Source organism: Telopea speciosissima, chromosome 6, assembly GCF_018873765.1.
Source record: "Telopea speciosissima isolate NSW1024214 ecotype Mountain lineage chromosome 6, Tspe_v1, whole genome shotgun sequence".
NCBI lineage: Eukaryota > Viridiplantae > Streptophyta > Magnoliopsida > Proteales > Proteaceae > Telopea > Telopea speciosissima.
In genome coordinates this window covers 53,987,996-54,003,775 of record NC_057921.1, presented here as the reverse complement: position 1 = coordinate 54,003,775, position 15,780 = coordinate 53,987,996, and the positions used below count along the sequence as shown (strand labels likewise).

The 15,780-nt window shown below is 39.3% G+C and overlaps 1 protein-coding gene and 1 long non-coding RNA gene across 2 annotated transcripts in view; one reads left to right on the top strand and one right to left on the bottom strand.

Moving 5' to 3' along the window:
* The window catches only part of LOC122664431 (NAD-dependent malic enzyme 62 kDa isoform, mitochondrial-like), a 56,227-nt gene that overhangs the window by 24,535 nt on the left and 15,912 nt on the right, over nucleotides 1-15,780 (top strand). The window contains exons 9-11 of the mRNA XM_043860242.1: nucleotides 1,283-1,389; nucleotides 3,115-3,226; nucleotides 11,136-11,249. Of these exons, the coding sequence (XP_043716177.1) occupies nucleotides 1,283-1,389; nucleotides 3,115-3,226; nucleotides 11,136-11,249 (333 nt within the window). The remainder of the gene's footprint in view (nucleotides 1-1,282; nucleotides 1,390-3,114; nucleotides 3,227-11,135; nucleotides 11,250-15,780) is intronic.
* The window catches only part of LOC122664436, an 87,191-nt gene continuing 85,672 nt past the window's right edge, over nucleotides 14,262-15,780 (bottom strand). The window contains exon 3 of the long non-coding RNA XR_006333335.1: nucleotides 14,262-14,278. This is a non-coding gene — a long non-coding RNA (uncharacterized LOC122664436). The remainder of the gene's footprint in view (nucleotides 14,279-15,780) is intronic.

Sequence of the window (15,780 nt, the reverse complement as noted above, 5' to 3'; positions counted from 1 at the left end):
GGATTGAGGGTTTTTAAAATGCTGACTGGGCAGGATCTCCAGTTGATCGGAGGTCTACTTCAGGATATTGTATGTTTGTTGGAGGGAACCTAGTGTCATGGAAAAGCAAGAAACAGACCGTTGTAGCTCGATCTAGTGCAAAGTCCGAGTATCATGCTATGGCTCATGGTACTTGTGAACTGATGTGAATGAAACAGTTGATGATTGAACTTGGGTTTGTTGACAATTCTCCTATGACTTTGTGGTGTGATAATCAGGCTGCTATCCATATGTCTAGTAATCTTGTGTTTCATGAAAGGACGAAACACATTGAGATAGACTGTCATTTGTCCGTGAGAAGCTGCAACAAGGGATCATTTCTCCTCGTCATGTTTGAACGGGGGAGCAACTTGCTGATTTGTTTACCAAGTCTTTGGGAAGTGTAAGGGTTGAGTATATTTGTAACAAGCAGGGCATGATTAACATCTATGCTCCAGCTTGAGGGGGAGTGTTAGAAGTCTCGATGTAAGAGGGAAGGAGAATCGTGATTAGTGCTAATACTAGTCACAATTCCCTATGGGGGTATTTTTGTCCTTTTGTGTTATTTGGGCTATTATTTAATGATATCGATGGGGAGTCTAAACCTCATGGTTGTGACCCCCAAGAGTTGCAGCAGTTCTTCTTCTTCTTCTTCCGTCCATTCCTTCTCTTTTCTTCTTCTTTTATATTATTACAGTTGTCTCTTGGGGTTTGTCATTGTCCTTGCTGTAGCCCTCTGTCCCTCCCTCCTGATGGTTGGGTTCAGCTTTGTCTCATTTTGTTTCTCTTGTAATTCCTTTTGTATATCCTTTTTCTCCCCTTTTCAGGGTCTTTGGTAATGAATTATTTATTCACCCCCCAAAAAAATTACTATGGGAACCCTGATAGGACTCAAAAGAAAGAAAAGACTAAATATTACTAAGGAAACATTTCAGATCTATGTGAAACCTATGAAAGTTTTTGGAACTTAAAGACATGTTGAGGCACATGCGGAGTCTATTGAGTATAATATTGGTATAAAGCCTGCAATTCTCATTCTCAGGTCAAATATGAGAACTATAATGTTTCAGCCAACACAAACTTCTTCAGCAGTTCATGCTGCAACTATTGTGAACATTTGGCATTTTTGTTTCTTTGAAATAGTTACAACCTGTGCTTCAAGATTTTGTTCATGCATTTGTGGCAAGTTCCTTAAAATTATCATTAAGTACACTTGTGATCTATCATAACTAGATATATGATTTAATGTCAATATTCTTCTCAGGGAACGGCAGGGGTTGCTGTAGCAGGTCTTTTAGGAGCTGTAAGAGCACAAGGAAAACCAATGATAGATTTCCCGAAGCAAAAGATAGTCGTTGCTGGTGCTGGAAGGTTTTATACTTAACCTCTGTCTCGAGCTGAGATTCATTAGGAATTTATTTTCTGGAGAGAAACCATTGCTTTTCTAAACACATATCCTCATATTTGACTTGTTGCTAAATATTCTTCTGGAATCCATCCTATCTTAAAGTATGCATTAACACTTCTATGTTTCATTTACAGGATTAGTGTTTTCTTATAGGAAAAATGTGGCATTCCATAGTTGGTAGAAAACCTGTTTCTTCCATGAGCTTTTGCAAGTAAAAAATAATGGCTTTACATGATTTGTGTCAGCTTATAATTTCAGTGGGTTTCATTGTAATGGGTTCAATTGTAAAGCCCAAATATTAAGTTCTAGGAAGGAACACAAATTCAGCTAAGTTTTTAAAGTCATGAGTTCTTGATGCGTATAAGAAAGCTTTAGTTTCTATTTTAAAGTACCTATTTTAGGAGCCTTTTTTTTCATAAAGAGAGTAAAATTAGAAATCGTTGATTATTTAAGAAACTTTTCTGTCGATTATTGAATATTTTTTACAACAAGAATCTTTACGTGTTGAGGTAATTCCTACAGTTAATTGAGAAATGATAAAATTTAATTTAATTTTGTTTGAGCTTTGCTCATGGTGGCCATTGAAGGTTGTGTTCTCTCTCTTCTTTCTCTACCGCATTGATTCTCTCTCTTTCTGAGCCCCTTCTCTGTTCTCTTCTCTCTCCTTTTTCTTCTTCTTGAAGTTAATGTCCATGGATATTGTTAACAATATCTAATTTTCTTATTACTATTCCTAGTCAATCGTATCCCTTTTCTCACCCACTCTTCCTTTTATTTTGGTTGTCCCTCATCAGGATGTTTCTAATACATCTTTTCTGTTTGTTGTTTCTTTTTAAGAAAGTATAACCATCCAATGGGTGTTTTCCTCTTTTCTGTTTCTCATATAATTTTTCACGTTTTTCCTTTTGGTAGCAGTGTGTTGGTTGGTTAAAAGAAATACCAGGTGATTAACATTGAAGAAGAGCGTAATATGACTTTATTTTAAAAAAAAAGAAAAAAAAAGGGCGTACCCAGTGCTAAAGGTTCCTGCCACTACGGGGTCTGGGGAGGGTCATAATTTACGCAGCATCTATCATTAAAAAAAAAAAAAAGAAGATAGCAACCAGGAATTCTCCAAAGTTGACAGAAAAGCGTATGATCCATGCTCCTCTTCACCATCATCTGGAGTAAAGGAAGAACAGAAGAAGTTTAAGCAAGGATTGTAGCATCATCACAAAACTATATGTAGAGATTGGTTGGTTTTTGCTTTAAGGATGTAAATGCAGATGATTCTCTTCTAGTAGGAGTAATTTATGTGGAAGGTGTATGTTTGCGTTCTTTCTCTATCATTTTGGTTTCCATGTTGAGGAATGACTCTCCCTTTGTAACACTCTGCAGTTAGATCATTCCCATCTACTACACTCACTCTGTAAGATATCTTAACACCCTCGTGGAAAGATAAGTATAGAAATGGAGGTTGAAGTCATGGTCTACTAAGTTTGACAGGGGATAAGCAGACTGGATGTCCACTAATTGTTACATGACAACGTGCATTTTATGATTAATTGTCAAAGAATAATCCTTGAATTTTACTGGCTACCAAGTACACTATATTTCTTCTTTCTTCTACGTGTCGAATGAAATCCAAATAATATACTTCTGCTCCTGTTAAAAGATTTTGAGACATGTTTTATCTGATGATGTTGCAGTGCAGGATTGGGAGTTGTAAATGCTGCAAGAAAGACCATGAAAAGGATGCTGGGTAATAATGAGTCTGCTTTTGAGAGTGCATGGAGTCAATTCTGGGTGGTTGATGCCAAGGTGATTTTATTCTCTTTATCATTTCAGAATTGGACTTAAATAAGACATGAGAGATAACTCCTCACCCCTAATACTTTTAAGATCATGTGAAAACAGGTCTTAGTATCCTGAGAGTGAAAGAATGAGTTACCTGTGCACTGAAAGCTAAACCAGCTCTTGAATGTTTCTGTTTCAATCTAATTTAATGCTTTGTCATTTATACTTCCAAATTGTTTTCCAATTGTATGCTCTCTGCTTGTGTTTAGTGTTTCATATGAAGTAAGGTGAGAGTGCTGAGATATCTGGTTGCTATTTTCATAGTTACTAGACCTGTATGGTACGTCTTCACTTATGCCAAATCATGGGCATAGCTGCCCCTGCCCTCCAAAAGAAGAAAAAATCATACATACTATATATAGCCAAAGCTAAGGTAGGGTAATGGGGATGATACCCACTGCCATTTATTAGTTGATATCTGATTGCCACAGGAAAGGTCTTGAGACTAATCCAAGCCTCCATTAGATAGGGCACCCTCTGGATTGCCTACGTGCCAAGTTGCACACCTTTACTGTATGATTGACTCCGTACTAACTTTTGCTTCAGTAAATGAAGCCACTGTTTTTAAAGGTTTAACTATAAAATGGCAGTGGGGTGTGGGGGGGGGGGGGAGGGGGGGGAGGGAAAGAAATAGAAGAATGATTTGTCATGTTGTAATGCAGGGCTGAAATTTAACATGAGTAGAGGGTGACATTACTAACTATCAACTGTGTGCAAGTGCGTGCGTGGGTGTGGTTGTATGTGTGTGTTGGTCCTTAGTTTTGGGTCACTGAGGTCAGATTTGCTGAGTCCCATAACATTAAAGGAATTCGATGCCCTCATTTCTCTAGCTATGGAAACCTATAGTCAAAGAAACTCCTTCAAATGTGGAATGATCTAATCTGTAGGCAAAGCCTGGATCTCTTGAAATAAGTTACTCATAAGTCATAATAGTGAGCTAATCTCCATCGAAGAATTCATCATGAGAAGAAGCTGTGAATGATTGCATCTGCACTGAAGAATACTCCTTGCAAAACTAAGGAAACCTGTAGATTTATGCATCACAATTATTTTCCAATATGTGCAGTTATGTAGGTCACTGTATAAAAATGTGTCTTATGTTTACAAAATATATTAGGCTACCGAGCATTCTTCCCCAGGTTGTATGGCATGGGTTCAACCTATCTGTTGAAGATAGTGGGTTCTGTCCTTCTGCTGAAAGAGCATAGAATTGAATCTTGTCTCGGAGGGCCATTTCAGGCTGGTCAAAATTTCCGAGATAACGAGTTTTCGGTGAAGTTTCGCCGAAATCTTGTCCTTTTTTGCGCAAAGTTTCGGTAGGTTTTAGGTCAAATTAGGGCCTGATACTTCATGGAAACTGTAAACAGCCTTGGAATTAATGCTTAGATGATCTGATCGATCATCCCAGCCTCTTATTTATAATAAAAATAAATTACAGCAAAGATAGGAATCCCCCCCAATCCTATTCCTACTAGGAATTCCCACTATAACTAGGAATCCCAAATAGGAATCGTATAGGGGAGAAAAACAGGGAAAAAACAATTAAAAACTAATCAAACTAAAATAAGAAAGGAAAGCCAACTAGGACTAGGTTACCCCTAGTGGGTAACGTAGCCTTATCTCAACACTCCCCCTCAAGTTGGAGCAAAGATGTCAATCATGCCCAACTTGACTAGATTGGGATGAAACAGCTTCCCAGACAATCCCTTAGTGAAGATATCTGCAAGTTGATCAGTAGACGTCACAAAGGGAATGCAAATCAACCCTTCTTCTAACTTCTCTTTGATGAAATGCCTATCCACCTCAACATGCTTGGTACGATCATGCTATACTGGGTTGTGTGCGATGCTGATTGCAGCCTTGTTGTCACAGTACAACATCATAGGAAGACGAATAGAAACACCAAGATCTTGTAGCAGCCCTTTAAGCCAGAGTAACTCACAAATCCCCTGTGCCATAGCTCGAAACTCAGCTTCGGCACTAGAACGAGCAACAACATTTTGCTTCTTACTACGCCACGTGACAAGATTTCCACCTACAAAGGAGCAATACCCAGAAATAGACTTGCGATCTGCAGAACCAGCCCAGTCAGCATCAGTGTATGCTTCAATCCGTAGATGACCATGCGTAGACAAAAGAATTCCTTTTCCAGGAGCTGACTTCAAATAGTGCAAGATACGAAGAACAGCCTCCATATGTGAAGAGTAGGGATCATGCATAAACTGGCTCACAGTACTCACGGCGACAGCAATGTCAGGACGAGTGTGTGAAAGATAAATTAGCTTCCCTACAAGTCTTTGGTACCGGCCTTTATCAACAGGCTCACCCTCTTTCTCCTTGAGTCGAACAGTAGGGTCCATAGGAGTATCTGAAGGATGACAACCAAGCAACCCGGTCTCAACCAATAAATCTAGGACATACTTCCTTTGGGAGAGAAAAATGCCTTTAGAAGATCTGGCTACTTCAATCCCAAGAAAGTATCGTAGTTTCCCTAGATCCTTAATCTCAAATTCTTGTCCAAGGAAGGTTTTCAACCGTCTGATCTCATCACCATCATTGCCAGTAACCACTATATCATCAACGTAGACTATAAGAACAGTGAGTTTTTCACCAACCCTCTTTATAAAGAGTGTGTGATCAGCATTACTCTACTTATAGCCCACAGAAATCATGGCCTTGTGGAACCGCCCAAACCATGCTTGAGGTGACTGCTTCAGCCCATAAAGTGCACTCTTCAATTTACATACTTTTCCTTGGTTTCTGTCACAAGAGAATCCTGGTGGAATGTCCATATACACCTCCTCATCCAGTGTTCCATTTAGGAAGGCATTTTTTACATCTAGCTGCTGCAAATCCTATCCAAGGTTGACTGCACAAGATAATAACACATGAACAGTATTTAACTTGGCAACAGGTGCAAAAGTTTCCTCGTAATCAATGTCGTATGTCTGAGTGAACCCTTTGGCCACGAGTCGTGCCTTATACCTATCCACAGTGCCATCCACCTTCTGTTTCACCACTAACACCCATTTGCATCCAACGGTTTTCTTCCCAGGTGGAAGAACCACAAGCTCCCATGTGTTATTTTTTTTTAGGGCTTCCATTTCTTCCATCATAGCTGCCTTCCACTTTCCGTCTGATAAAGCTTCCTGCCAATTGTTAGGAATACGAACAGAAGAAAGAGAGGAAACAAAGGCACGAAAGGATGGAAAAAGGGAATCATAAGAAACAACATGAGATATCGGATGCTGAGTGCAAGATCTGACACCTTTGCGAAGAGCAATAGGTAAATCAGGAACATTACCAGGTGGAGAGGCAGGTTCTAGATCCGGGTTCGGCAATTGGATGGGTACTGGAGCAACAGTTGATTGGACCTCGCTTATGTTTCCTTGCATAGGTCTTCATATTCGCATCAATCCTCCTCTCGAAATTCACTAATAGTCCTCTCGGACAGAGAGTCTGGGCCGGGGTAGCTTACTCCCCCTGAATAGAAATGGTCTCCCCCTGTATAGGAACCTCTCCCCCTGACTCAGGGGGAGTACCAGGGGCAGGCCGAACTGGTTCAGACTCATGGTAAACAGACTGAAGTGGAGGTGGAGAGTCAATAGTCAACACATCTTCACTAACACTCTCCCCCTGAAGAGGTGGGGACACATAATATGGAACATTTTCATGAAAGACAACATCCATGCTGACAAAAGTCCTGCAGGATGGAGGGTAGTAACATTTGTACCCTTTTTGGGTAGCAGAGTATCCCAAGAAAATGCAGCGGAGGCTACGTGGGTCAAGTTTACCAGGGGACCTTGTATCCCTGGCATAACAAATGCAGCCAAAAACTTTAGGTGGGACTATAAAGGAAAAAGAGCCAAGTAATAACTCAATAGGGGCTTGCGAAAGAAGAACCCGACTGGGCAACCTATTAATTAAATAGGCTGCAGTAAGGACAACATCCTCCCAATAAAGGGAAGGGACATTGCGAGCAAACATAAGAGCCCTAGCCACCTCCAAGAGGTGGTGGTTTTTTCTCTTAGCCACACCATTTTGGGCTGGAGTATCGACACAGCTGGTCTGATGGAGGATTCCATGTGCAGCAAGGTATTTTTGGAACTGACCTTCCATATACTCTTTCCCATTGTCACTCCTTAAAATTTGAAGAGTGGCATTAAATTGGGTCTTAATCATTTGATGAAAGTGCTGAAAACATAAAAAAAACTTCACTTTTTGTGTGCATAAGGTATACCCAAGTGAACCTAGAATAGCAGTCAATAAAAGTGACATACCACCGATGGCTAGTCAGGGAAGCCTTCCTACTAGGCCCCCACACATCAGTATGAACAATATGGAATAAGATAGGTGTGGTAGGCAGTAATATCAGCAGCAGTAGTAGGCTGAAACCGAGCATAGTGATCCAATTGTTGCCATAAACACTTGAGGGTAGCATAGTATTTGGTGGCAGACATCTCCTTTTGAGTAGTGTTTTGGAGTGTCTTCCTAATTTCATAAACCTGAGCACCACTACCTGAACGACCATAAGTGCCCTTGACAGCTGTCCATATTTGTGTAGCAGTGTCAAGGAGAAGATACTGACTAGAGAGGTCAGTGGTCATAGAGTTTAGAATAAAGGACATTACCATTGCATCATTGGCAGCCCATTTAGTACGAGCAGCCCCTTCTTCAGTAGGTTGTTTGGTGGTGCCAGTAAGATGGCCAGTGAGTCCCCTTCCAGCCACTGTTAGGGATAATGATTTGGCCCAAATTAAGTAGTTTGTACCATCAAGCTTGATGGCAGCAGCATAAGGGAGAAAATCAGACCTTGTTTGATCTCCTCCAGAAGTAGCGAGTCATCTCTGAGTCACCCATGATTCAGCCAAGCAGTAGTAAAAATCAGATCTTCAAAAAACCTGATTCGAGTGTGAATAATGGGTTTTGAAATTGCAGAATTTTCAGCCTGCAGAATGGGCTGAAACTGATGTCGAGTTTCCCTCTAATAGCAGGGAAGATATCTGCCAAAAATTAGCTCTTTCTAATAAGCCAATAAAAAGCCCTAAATTTTTGCCAAATTTAGGAATAAAATCTGATTGCAGAAACCCTGATTCCAGGAAAAAGATGCAGAAAAAAATGCAGAATTGGATCTAGACCAATGCTGCAGTCTTCAAACAAGGACTGGTGCAGACCAATAATAGCAGGAACCAATCTCCATAAGTGCAGAAATCTAACTCCAGTTGAAAAATAGTTCGATCTCCAAGGATGGAAAAAACCTGCAGGCAGAAATAGGTCACACCTCTGTTTTTTGATCTGCAATGAGGTGACATTGCGGGCAGCAACTAAATTTGCATTCTATCACCTCATAGTTGCTGCCCTGATGGAGAGAAAGAGGCCGAGAGTGGTGGAGAGGAAGAAAAAAAGAAAAAACTGAGAAATAAGAGAGAGGAGAGAACCAGAAATCGAGAGTAGCTGTTCCTAGATCAGATTAGGCTCTGATACCATGTAAACAGCCTTGGAATTAATGCTTAGATGATCTGATCGATCATCCCAGCCTCTTATTTATAATAAAAACAAATTACAGCAAAGATAGGAATCCCCCCCAATCCTATTCCTACTAGGAATTCCCACTATAACTAGGAATCCCAAATAGGAATCGTATAGGGGAGAAAAACAGGTAAAAAACAATTAAAAACTAATCAAACTAAAATAAGAAAGGAAAGCCAACTAGGACTAGGTTACCCCTAGTGGGTAACGTAGCCTTATCTCAACAAAAACCTTGTTTTGGGCTATATAAACATATGTAAATGTTCATTTTACAAACATAGTCACCCAAAGTGATCTTATGGATTTGCACCCTTGATTGGCAGTATACGGTCGAATCCTAATGTATACTTACACATTGTCTAAGTACTAGAAGACATAATAGGCAAGGTAAACAAATAGACAAATACAAACATAGAGTCAATGAGTCATAGAATTAAGTACATAATTTGGATGTCAATACATTTTCCTAATACAAGTGTCTACTAATAATAATTACTGCGCCGTCGAAGATCGATCCCACTCATGGTCTGATGGAGCCGATGTGCATTGTCCTCTGGCTGTACGACAAATGAATGCCACATCATAATCTGGGGGAAGAAACGAGTTTAGTCCTCAACAGCTGCCTAATTAATTATAGTCAGAAAAATATTTCCGACACCGTGAAGCAGTAGTAGATTAGCCAACGATGTCTAACATATATTTAATTGATCCCCATCTAGTTTACATAACCCTAATTGTTTTACATTTTTGTTGTAGGAAAATCAAAATTTTGAAGCAGAAAAATAAAAAAATAATATATATACAAAATAAAAAAATTCGACACCGTGAGGTTATAGATCGGCCTCTGGTGTCTGACATATAATAAATTCAACACTAAACAACATGTATTGACAATATGTTTTGCAAAAAAAAAAAACAGTTTGGAGAAAGGGGTTTTACCTGAAACAGTGGAGCAAGCTTCAATGATGTTTTCCCAAGTGATTCCGGCGTTGATGCAGCGAAAAATCGAAGAAGAAAGCACAAACATTCGAAATTTCACTCACCAGAGAGCTCTCGGTCGAAATTTCGACCGAGAGTCACGAGATATGGGCTTTTTATAAACTTGGTTTGTAACATCTGGCTGAAATTTCGGCGAGATGCTACAAACAGCTGAAATTTTGACATTTCGATCGAGATGTTGCATTTTTTATTTCAATTTGCCATCCTGTCTCGGGCATACCGAAATTCACGAAATTATCGAGATTTCGGCGAGATTTAGTACTATGTGAGAAGTGAGCCCATTCTAAATCTGGAAAAAAGTTTTATCATTGAGAATGAATTGCCAACTGCCAGGGACATGAATTCACACATTAGATTTGGTCATCTTCCATAGTTTTACCCAGGACTGTGTAATCAACAGTTATGTGCTTCTTCTTGTTTTGCATAGAGAGCGTTGGTAATGTATAGGTTTTTCTTTTGGTTTAGCCCTTGAATGGAAATTCTTCTTTTGTTTCCTAGTAACTAATAGCTTAATATGTTGGTGAGTTCCAGATTTCCAGGAAAACCTTCTTCCAGTTCTCCTGGTTTAGTAAGTTGACAAGAAGCTTGTCTTTCTCTGATTCCAAGATTTAGGTTTTGATTACTTAGTGGAAAAATTTATGCTATACCGTCTACGTGTTTTGCATTTTCTCATTTTTTAAGAAAATATAATTGTTTATTAAGAGGACACTTTTATTGATCAGTCAATAAATAATTTGTTCATCAAGTGTCCCTGTTGCTTTGTGGTTTCTAAGAGAGTGGCTATCTTTTTTTTTTTTTTTTTTTGGGGGTTGGGGTGGGGGTTTGGTGTTAGTATTGAGCTATCTTATTCCTTTATCGTTCTTCTTTTTCTCGGATCTCCTTTTACTTGTCTGTTAAAAACATTTGTATTTGTTGTTGCCAATAAAAAAAAGAACAAAAGATATATAGGATATAATATGGATAATTGATCCTTCTTTATCTTTCATTAGAAGCTAATTTTTATAATTATTGTTTTTTAGTGTTATTTTTATCAATAAATCAGAATATCAGATTGAAAAATAAAATCATAAATAGCTGTGCAGCCCTATATAATTTTTGAAGATGAAAGTGCTACTATAAATAGTGAAAGGTAGTTTACTACATGTCTTCTGAACTGAAAAAAGTACTTGAGCCTTTGTCAGTGCTGTAGCCTGAGTTTTCTCTTTATGGTTTGGAAGTCTGCTGCCCTTCAAAACTATATAAATTTGATGCTGCCCTTAAATCATGTTTACAGTGATAAATTGTGTGGATGGAATTTTCCTTGATTAACCTGGTAATATGGCAATTAATAATTGTGGAATTCCAGGGGCTGATTACGGAGGGGCGTGAGAATATTGATCCAAATGCACTTCCATTTGCAAGAAAGATAAATGAGGTTGAGCACCAAGGACTAAAAGAGGGGGCAAGCCTCATTGAAGTGGTGTGTACTTCTATTAAATTTCAGCATTTCATGCGGTTAGTGGATAATAAATGTTGCACTGGTAAACATGCTGTTGTATCACATGTAATTTGTTCAAGGTTGTTTTATAAGTTATAGGGGAAGAGCATTTCTGTACATTCTTTTTTGGTTGAAAAGTCTATTGAGGAGCGATCGATACCCATTAAAAAGAAATTGGAATGGGTCTCATGACTCTCACCTGCCTTCAAGTTAGGGATTTTCCTTGTGCTCGCCAATTAAGGGAATTAGCCTTTTCATATACATGATTCTGAACTTCTTTTTTTTGTTAGTTCAAAATTCAAATTTAAAGTCTCCAATGAGGAGGGAACAACTTTAGTGCCCATTCACATGCCTAATAATTTCTAAATATAAATGAAGTGAACATAGTAGAGAAGAAATCATTGAGAATGGTGAAAAATATACTCTTATAATTAGTTAGGTTGAATATCTGAGTGGGACAGTGAATGCTGCAAGTCAGCTGTCAATTATGACATATATTAGAGCAGTATCTCTTGAGCAAACTGTAGAAAATGCAGCATAGAAAAGTCTTCATTTCACTATTTTGGAGTCCTATCAAATACATTTGTCAATCACGTTCCTCAAAATTGGTATCTATTCTAGATGAGTAAGCATCACAAGTGTGGCTTCTAATTCCAAATCCTACTTGTTATGCTTAAACTAGGGCACCCAAAGGAAATAATCTGCCATCATTACACGGAGATCTTTGACAACAGCTGTTTCTGTCACCACTCTGTACAACCTCGTTGAGTAACTACATAGAAGGGAGATCAGCCACACCAAAAAAATCTTCCAGAATCCAGCCCATCCACCCATCCCCTTCCACTTTTACACGTTTAAAGGTGTTCTAGTCCAAGCAAAGGAGAATTCTTTTTATGGATGGCAACATTTAACAAAGCTCTAGCAGTTACCACCTTCTAGACGGAAGACAATTTAGAACATTTCTGTACTTCATTTGCTGGGAGAACCGAGTCAGTAGTGATCATCAACTTATTCCTCATGAGATTCTATTCAAATGGTTCTTTCTCCTCCATGTTTTCTTATTCCTCCTCTTTTTCTTCTTCCAGTTGTTTTGGATTAGCTGGATCTGGCCATAGTAAGTAGGTGAGTTGATTTTAAAGTGGCACATGATGACCTTGAACTCAAAATGATAGCTAGTTGCTGATGGTCTCCATCTCCTCGTCTTGATGCCATTGGAGTGAGAACAATGCCAACACTTACTTATTATAAAATCTGCAGCTTTAAACATGTGACAGATAGCTGATTGGGTTAGAGTCTTGTTATTCCATTGTCATCAACATTAAAGGAGTTCGAGGATTTCAAACTTCAAACAGGAAAAAAGTTTCTCCACATGTAATCACTTCAACTTATTTATTTTTCTTCTACAGTTATACATCTTCTTTATCGCTGCCTTGTACAAGGTGATCCGTTTCTAGTAATGATCATTTTCCATTATACTTCTGCACAAAAAATTCTTTGCCCAAAGCCTGAGGTTGTTAATGAACGATGATTTGATTCATCTCCTATTTCCAGTCTAATTAGTTATAGTAACAATACCAAAAGTCATTGTTGAAACCCCTTTATTGGGCATCATATTGAAAGATAAGTTGTGGTTTATTTCTTAATTAGACCTCCTAGATGTTATCATAAATGGTTTTGTTCAAAGAACTAAAAATCACTCACTAGAAAAATGTTAACAAACAATTTTCCCTTTTAATATGGGATTAGACTTTAGAGTACTATTTCTTTCTTTCTCTTTTTTGCTGAGTCTTAATTGTGATTTTAGATCATTAATGGATATTCTTGTGCAAGATCGGCAATACTACATGAGGCTTCATTTTATTGGCTTTACCTTTTCCCATCCATGATCTGATATTAGTTGCAACTTCTTGTCTACATTGGATGTGATGTTATGATGATCTTAATGTGTATATATTAACTCTTCAAATAACTTGTATATGAGAGACAGGCATTAGTTTTGCTGTTGGTGATTGTAGTTAAAATATGTAGGATCTTTGAGCAGCAAGTGTTTACAGCAGAACCGAACCAAGAAAGGAAGAAGAAGAAGAGAAGAAGAGAGATGAGAGAATCGTGAGTTGGAGAGTGAACTCTCCTAACTCCTATTTACTTCACTAGTAAATCTTTTGGAATTACAAATAACTCCCTAAGGAGGTAAAAAGATAAAGAGGGAAATAAGAAAGAGAAAATTACAACTCTATGACTTATGATAGAAACATAGACAAATATGCCCCTAATACATAAACTCTAACACTCCCCCTCAAGCTGGAGAATAAATGTCAAACATTCCCAGCTTGCATAGAAGAGTACTAAACTGGTGAGGGATGAGACCCTTGGTGAAAATGTCTGCCAATTGATCACCGGTCTTCACAAATGGGGTACAAATGCAACCTGAATCCAGCTTCTCTTTGATGAAGTGCCTATCAACTTCAATGTGCTTTGTTCGGTCTTGTTGCACGGGGTTATGAGCAATACTTATAGCAGCCTTGTTGTCACAATAGAGCCGCATGGGTCCCTCATAGTCGAAGCCCAATTGTTGAACCAAACGCCTCAACCAATGAGTTCACACACCCCATGGGCCATGGCTCTAAATTCAGCCTCCGTGCTAGATCTAGCAACCACTGGTTGTTTCTTACTTCTCCATGTAAATATGTAACAAGATTACCACCCACAAGGGTACAGTAACCGGATGTAGATCATCTATCAGAAATAGAACCAGCCCAATCTGCATCAGTGTAGCCCTCTATCCTTAAGTGACTATGTCTGGCATATAGAAGGCCTTTTCCTGGAGAAGATTTCAAGTACCTGATGATTCTATAGACAGCATTGAGGTGTCCACTTTTGGGAGCATACATGAATTGACTCACTACTCCAACTGCATAACTGATGTCTGGCTGTGTCAAGGAGATATAGATCAATTTCCCAACCAACCTTTGGTATTTCCCTGCATCTACAAGAGGAGAACCACAGTCTCACTAAGTTTGTGATTCTGATCAATTGGGCAGTTGGCTGCTTTACATCCCAACATTCCTGTCTCATTCAATAGGTTCAGAACAAACTTCCGTTGGCAAATATTGATGCCCTTCCTTGATATTGATACTTCAATCCCCAAGAAATACTTCAAAAGTCCAAGATCCTTAATTTCAAACTGTTCGGCCAGGTAAGATTTTAGCCTCTTTATCTCATCTTCGTCATTCCCAGTCACAACAATATCATCAACATAAATAATAAGAGCAATGACTGTACCATTACCTTTCCGGATAAACAAGGTGTGGTCAGCTTGGCTCTGGGAATATCCATTTCTTAGAATGGCCGGTCGAAATCTCTCAAACCAAGCTTTGGGTGACTGTTTGAGATCATAAAGTGCCTTCTTGAGGAGACACACTTTCCCTTTTGCTGAAGGAGACTTGAAACCAGGTGGAGGTTGCATAAACACCTCCTCTTCTAGATCACCATGAAGAAAAGCATTCTTCACATCTAACTGATACAATGGCCAGTCTTTAATTGCTGCCACTGATAGAAGGACTCTGCTTGAGTTGTGCTTGGCCACAGGAGCAAAAGTCTCTTGGTAATCAATACCACAAACTTGACCGTACCCCTTGGCTACCAACCGAGCCTTGTATTTGTCCATTGTACCATCTGATCGGTACTTGATTGTATAGACCCACCTGCATCCAACTGGAACTCTCCCCCTGGGGAGATCAACAAGAGTCCATGTACCATTCTTCTTAAGAGCACTTATTTCCTCAGACATAACCTTTTTCCATTTTGGGTCAGATATAGCCTCAGTGAGATTCTTAGGAATAGTGGCAGAGGAGAGAGCAATGGTAAAAGCAAGACCTGCGGGGGAGATAGCATCATAGGAAACAAACTAGGCAATAAGATTAGTGCAAGCTCTTTTGCCCTTTCTAGTGGCAATTGGGAGATCTAAATCAGAGGGAGGATCACCGGACTGAGGAGGATGAAGCTCAGGATCCAGATCCAAAGAGGGCTCTTGGCATGTGTTCTTTCCTTTACTCTGCAAGCATTCACCTTTTTGTAGTGAAGGTGGTAATCCTTCTCATGACCAAAACCACTTGCAACAACCGCCCCTTCTGTAGATTTACCAATGTCAAACAGAAATGGGGAAGTAGACAAAGGTGGGAGGAAAGGGGTATCAACATCCTCTTCATTCCCTCTATTCTCCCCCTGAAGAGGATGCTGATGAGAAGGAGTGAAGAAGGGTATAGACTCAAAGAAAGTGACATCTTTGGAGAGGAAGCGCTTTCGGGAAGCGGGATGATAGCACTTATACCCCTTGGTAGAAGAGGAATAACCAAGGAAGAGGCACTTGAGGGCCTTGGGATCAAGCTTAGTCCTAGTCGATTTATTGACATGGACATCGCAGACACACCCAAAGACCTTGGGAGGAAGAGGAAAGGCAGATGCCTAGGGAAGAAGAGTTCCCAGAGGGGATTTGGAGCCAAGAAGTAGAGTT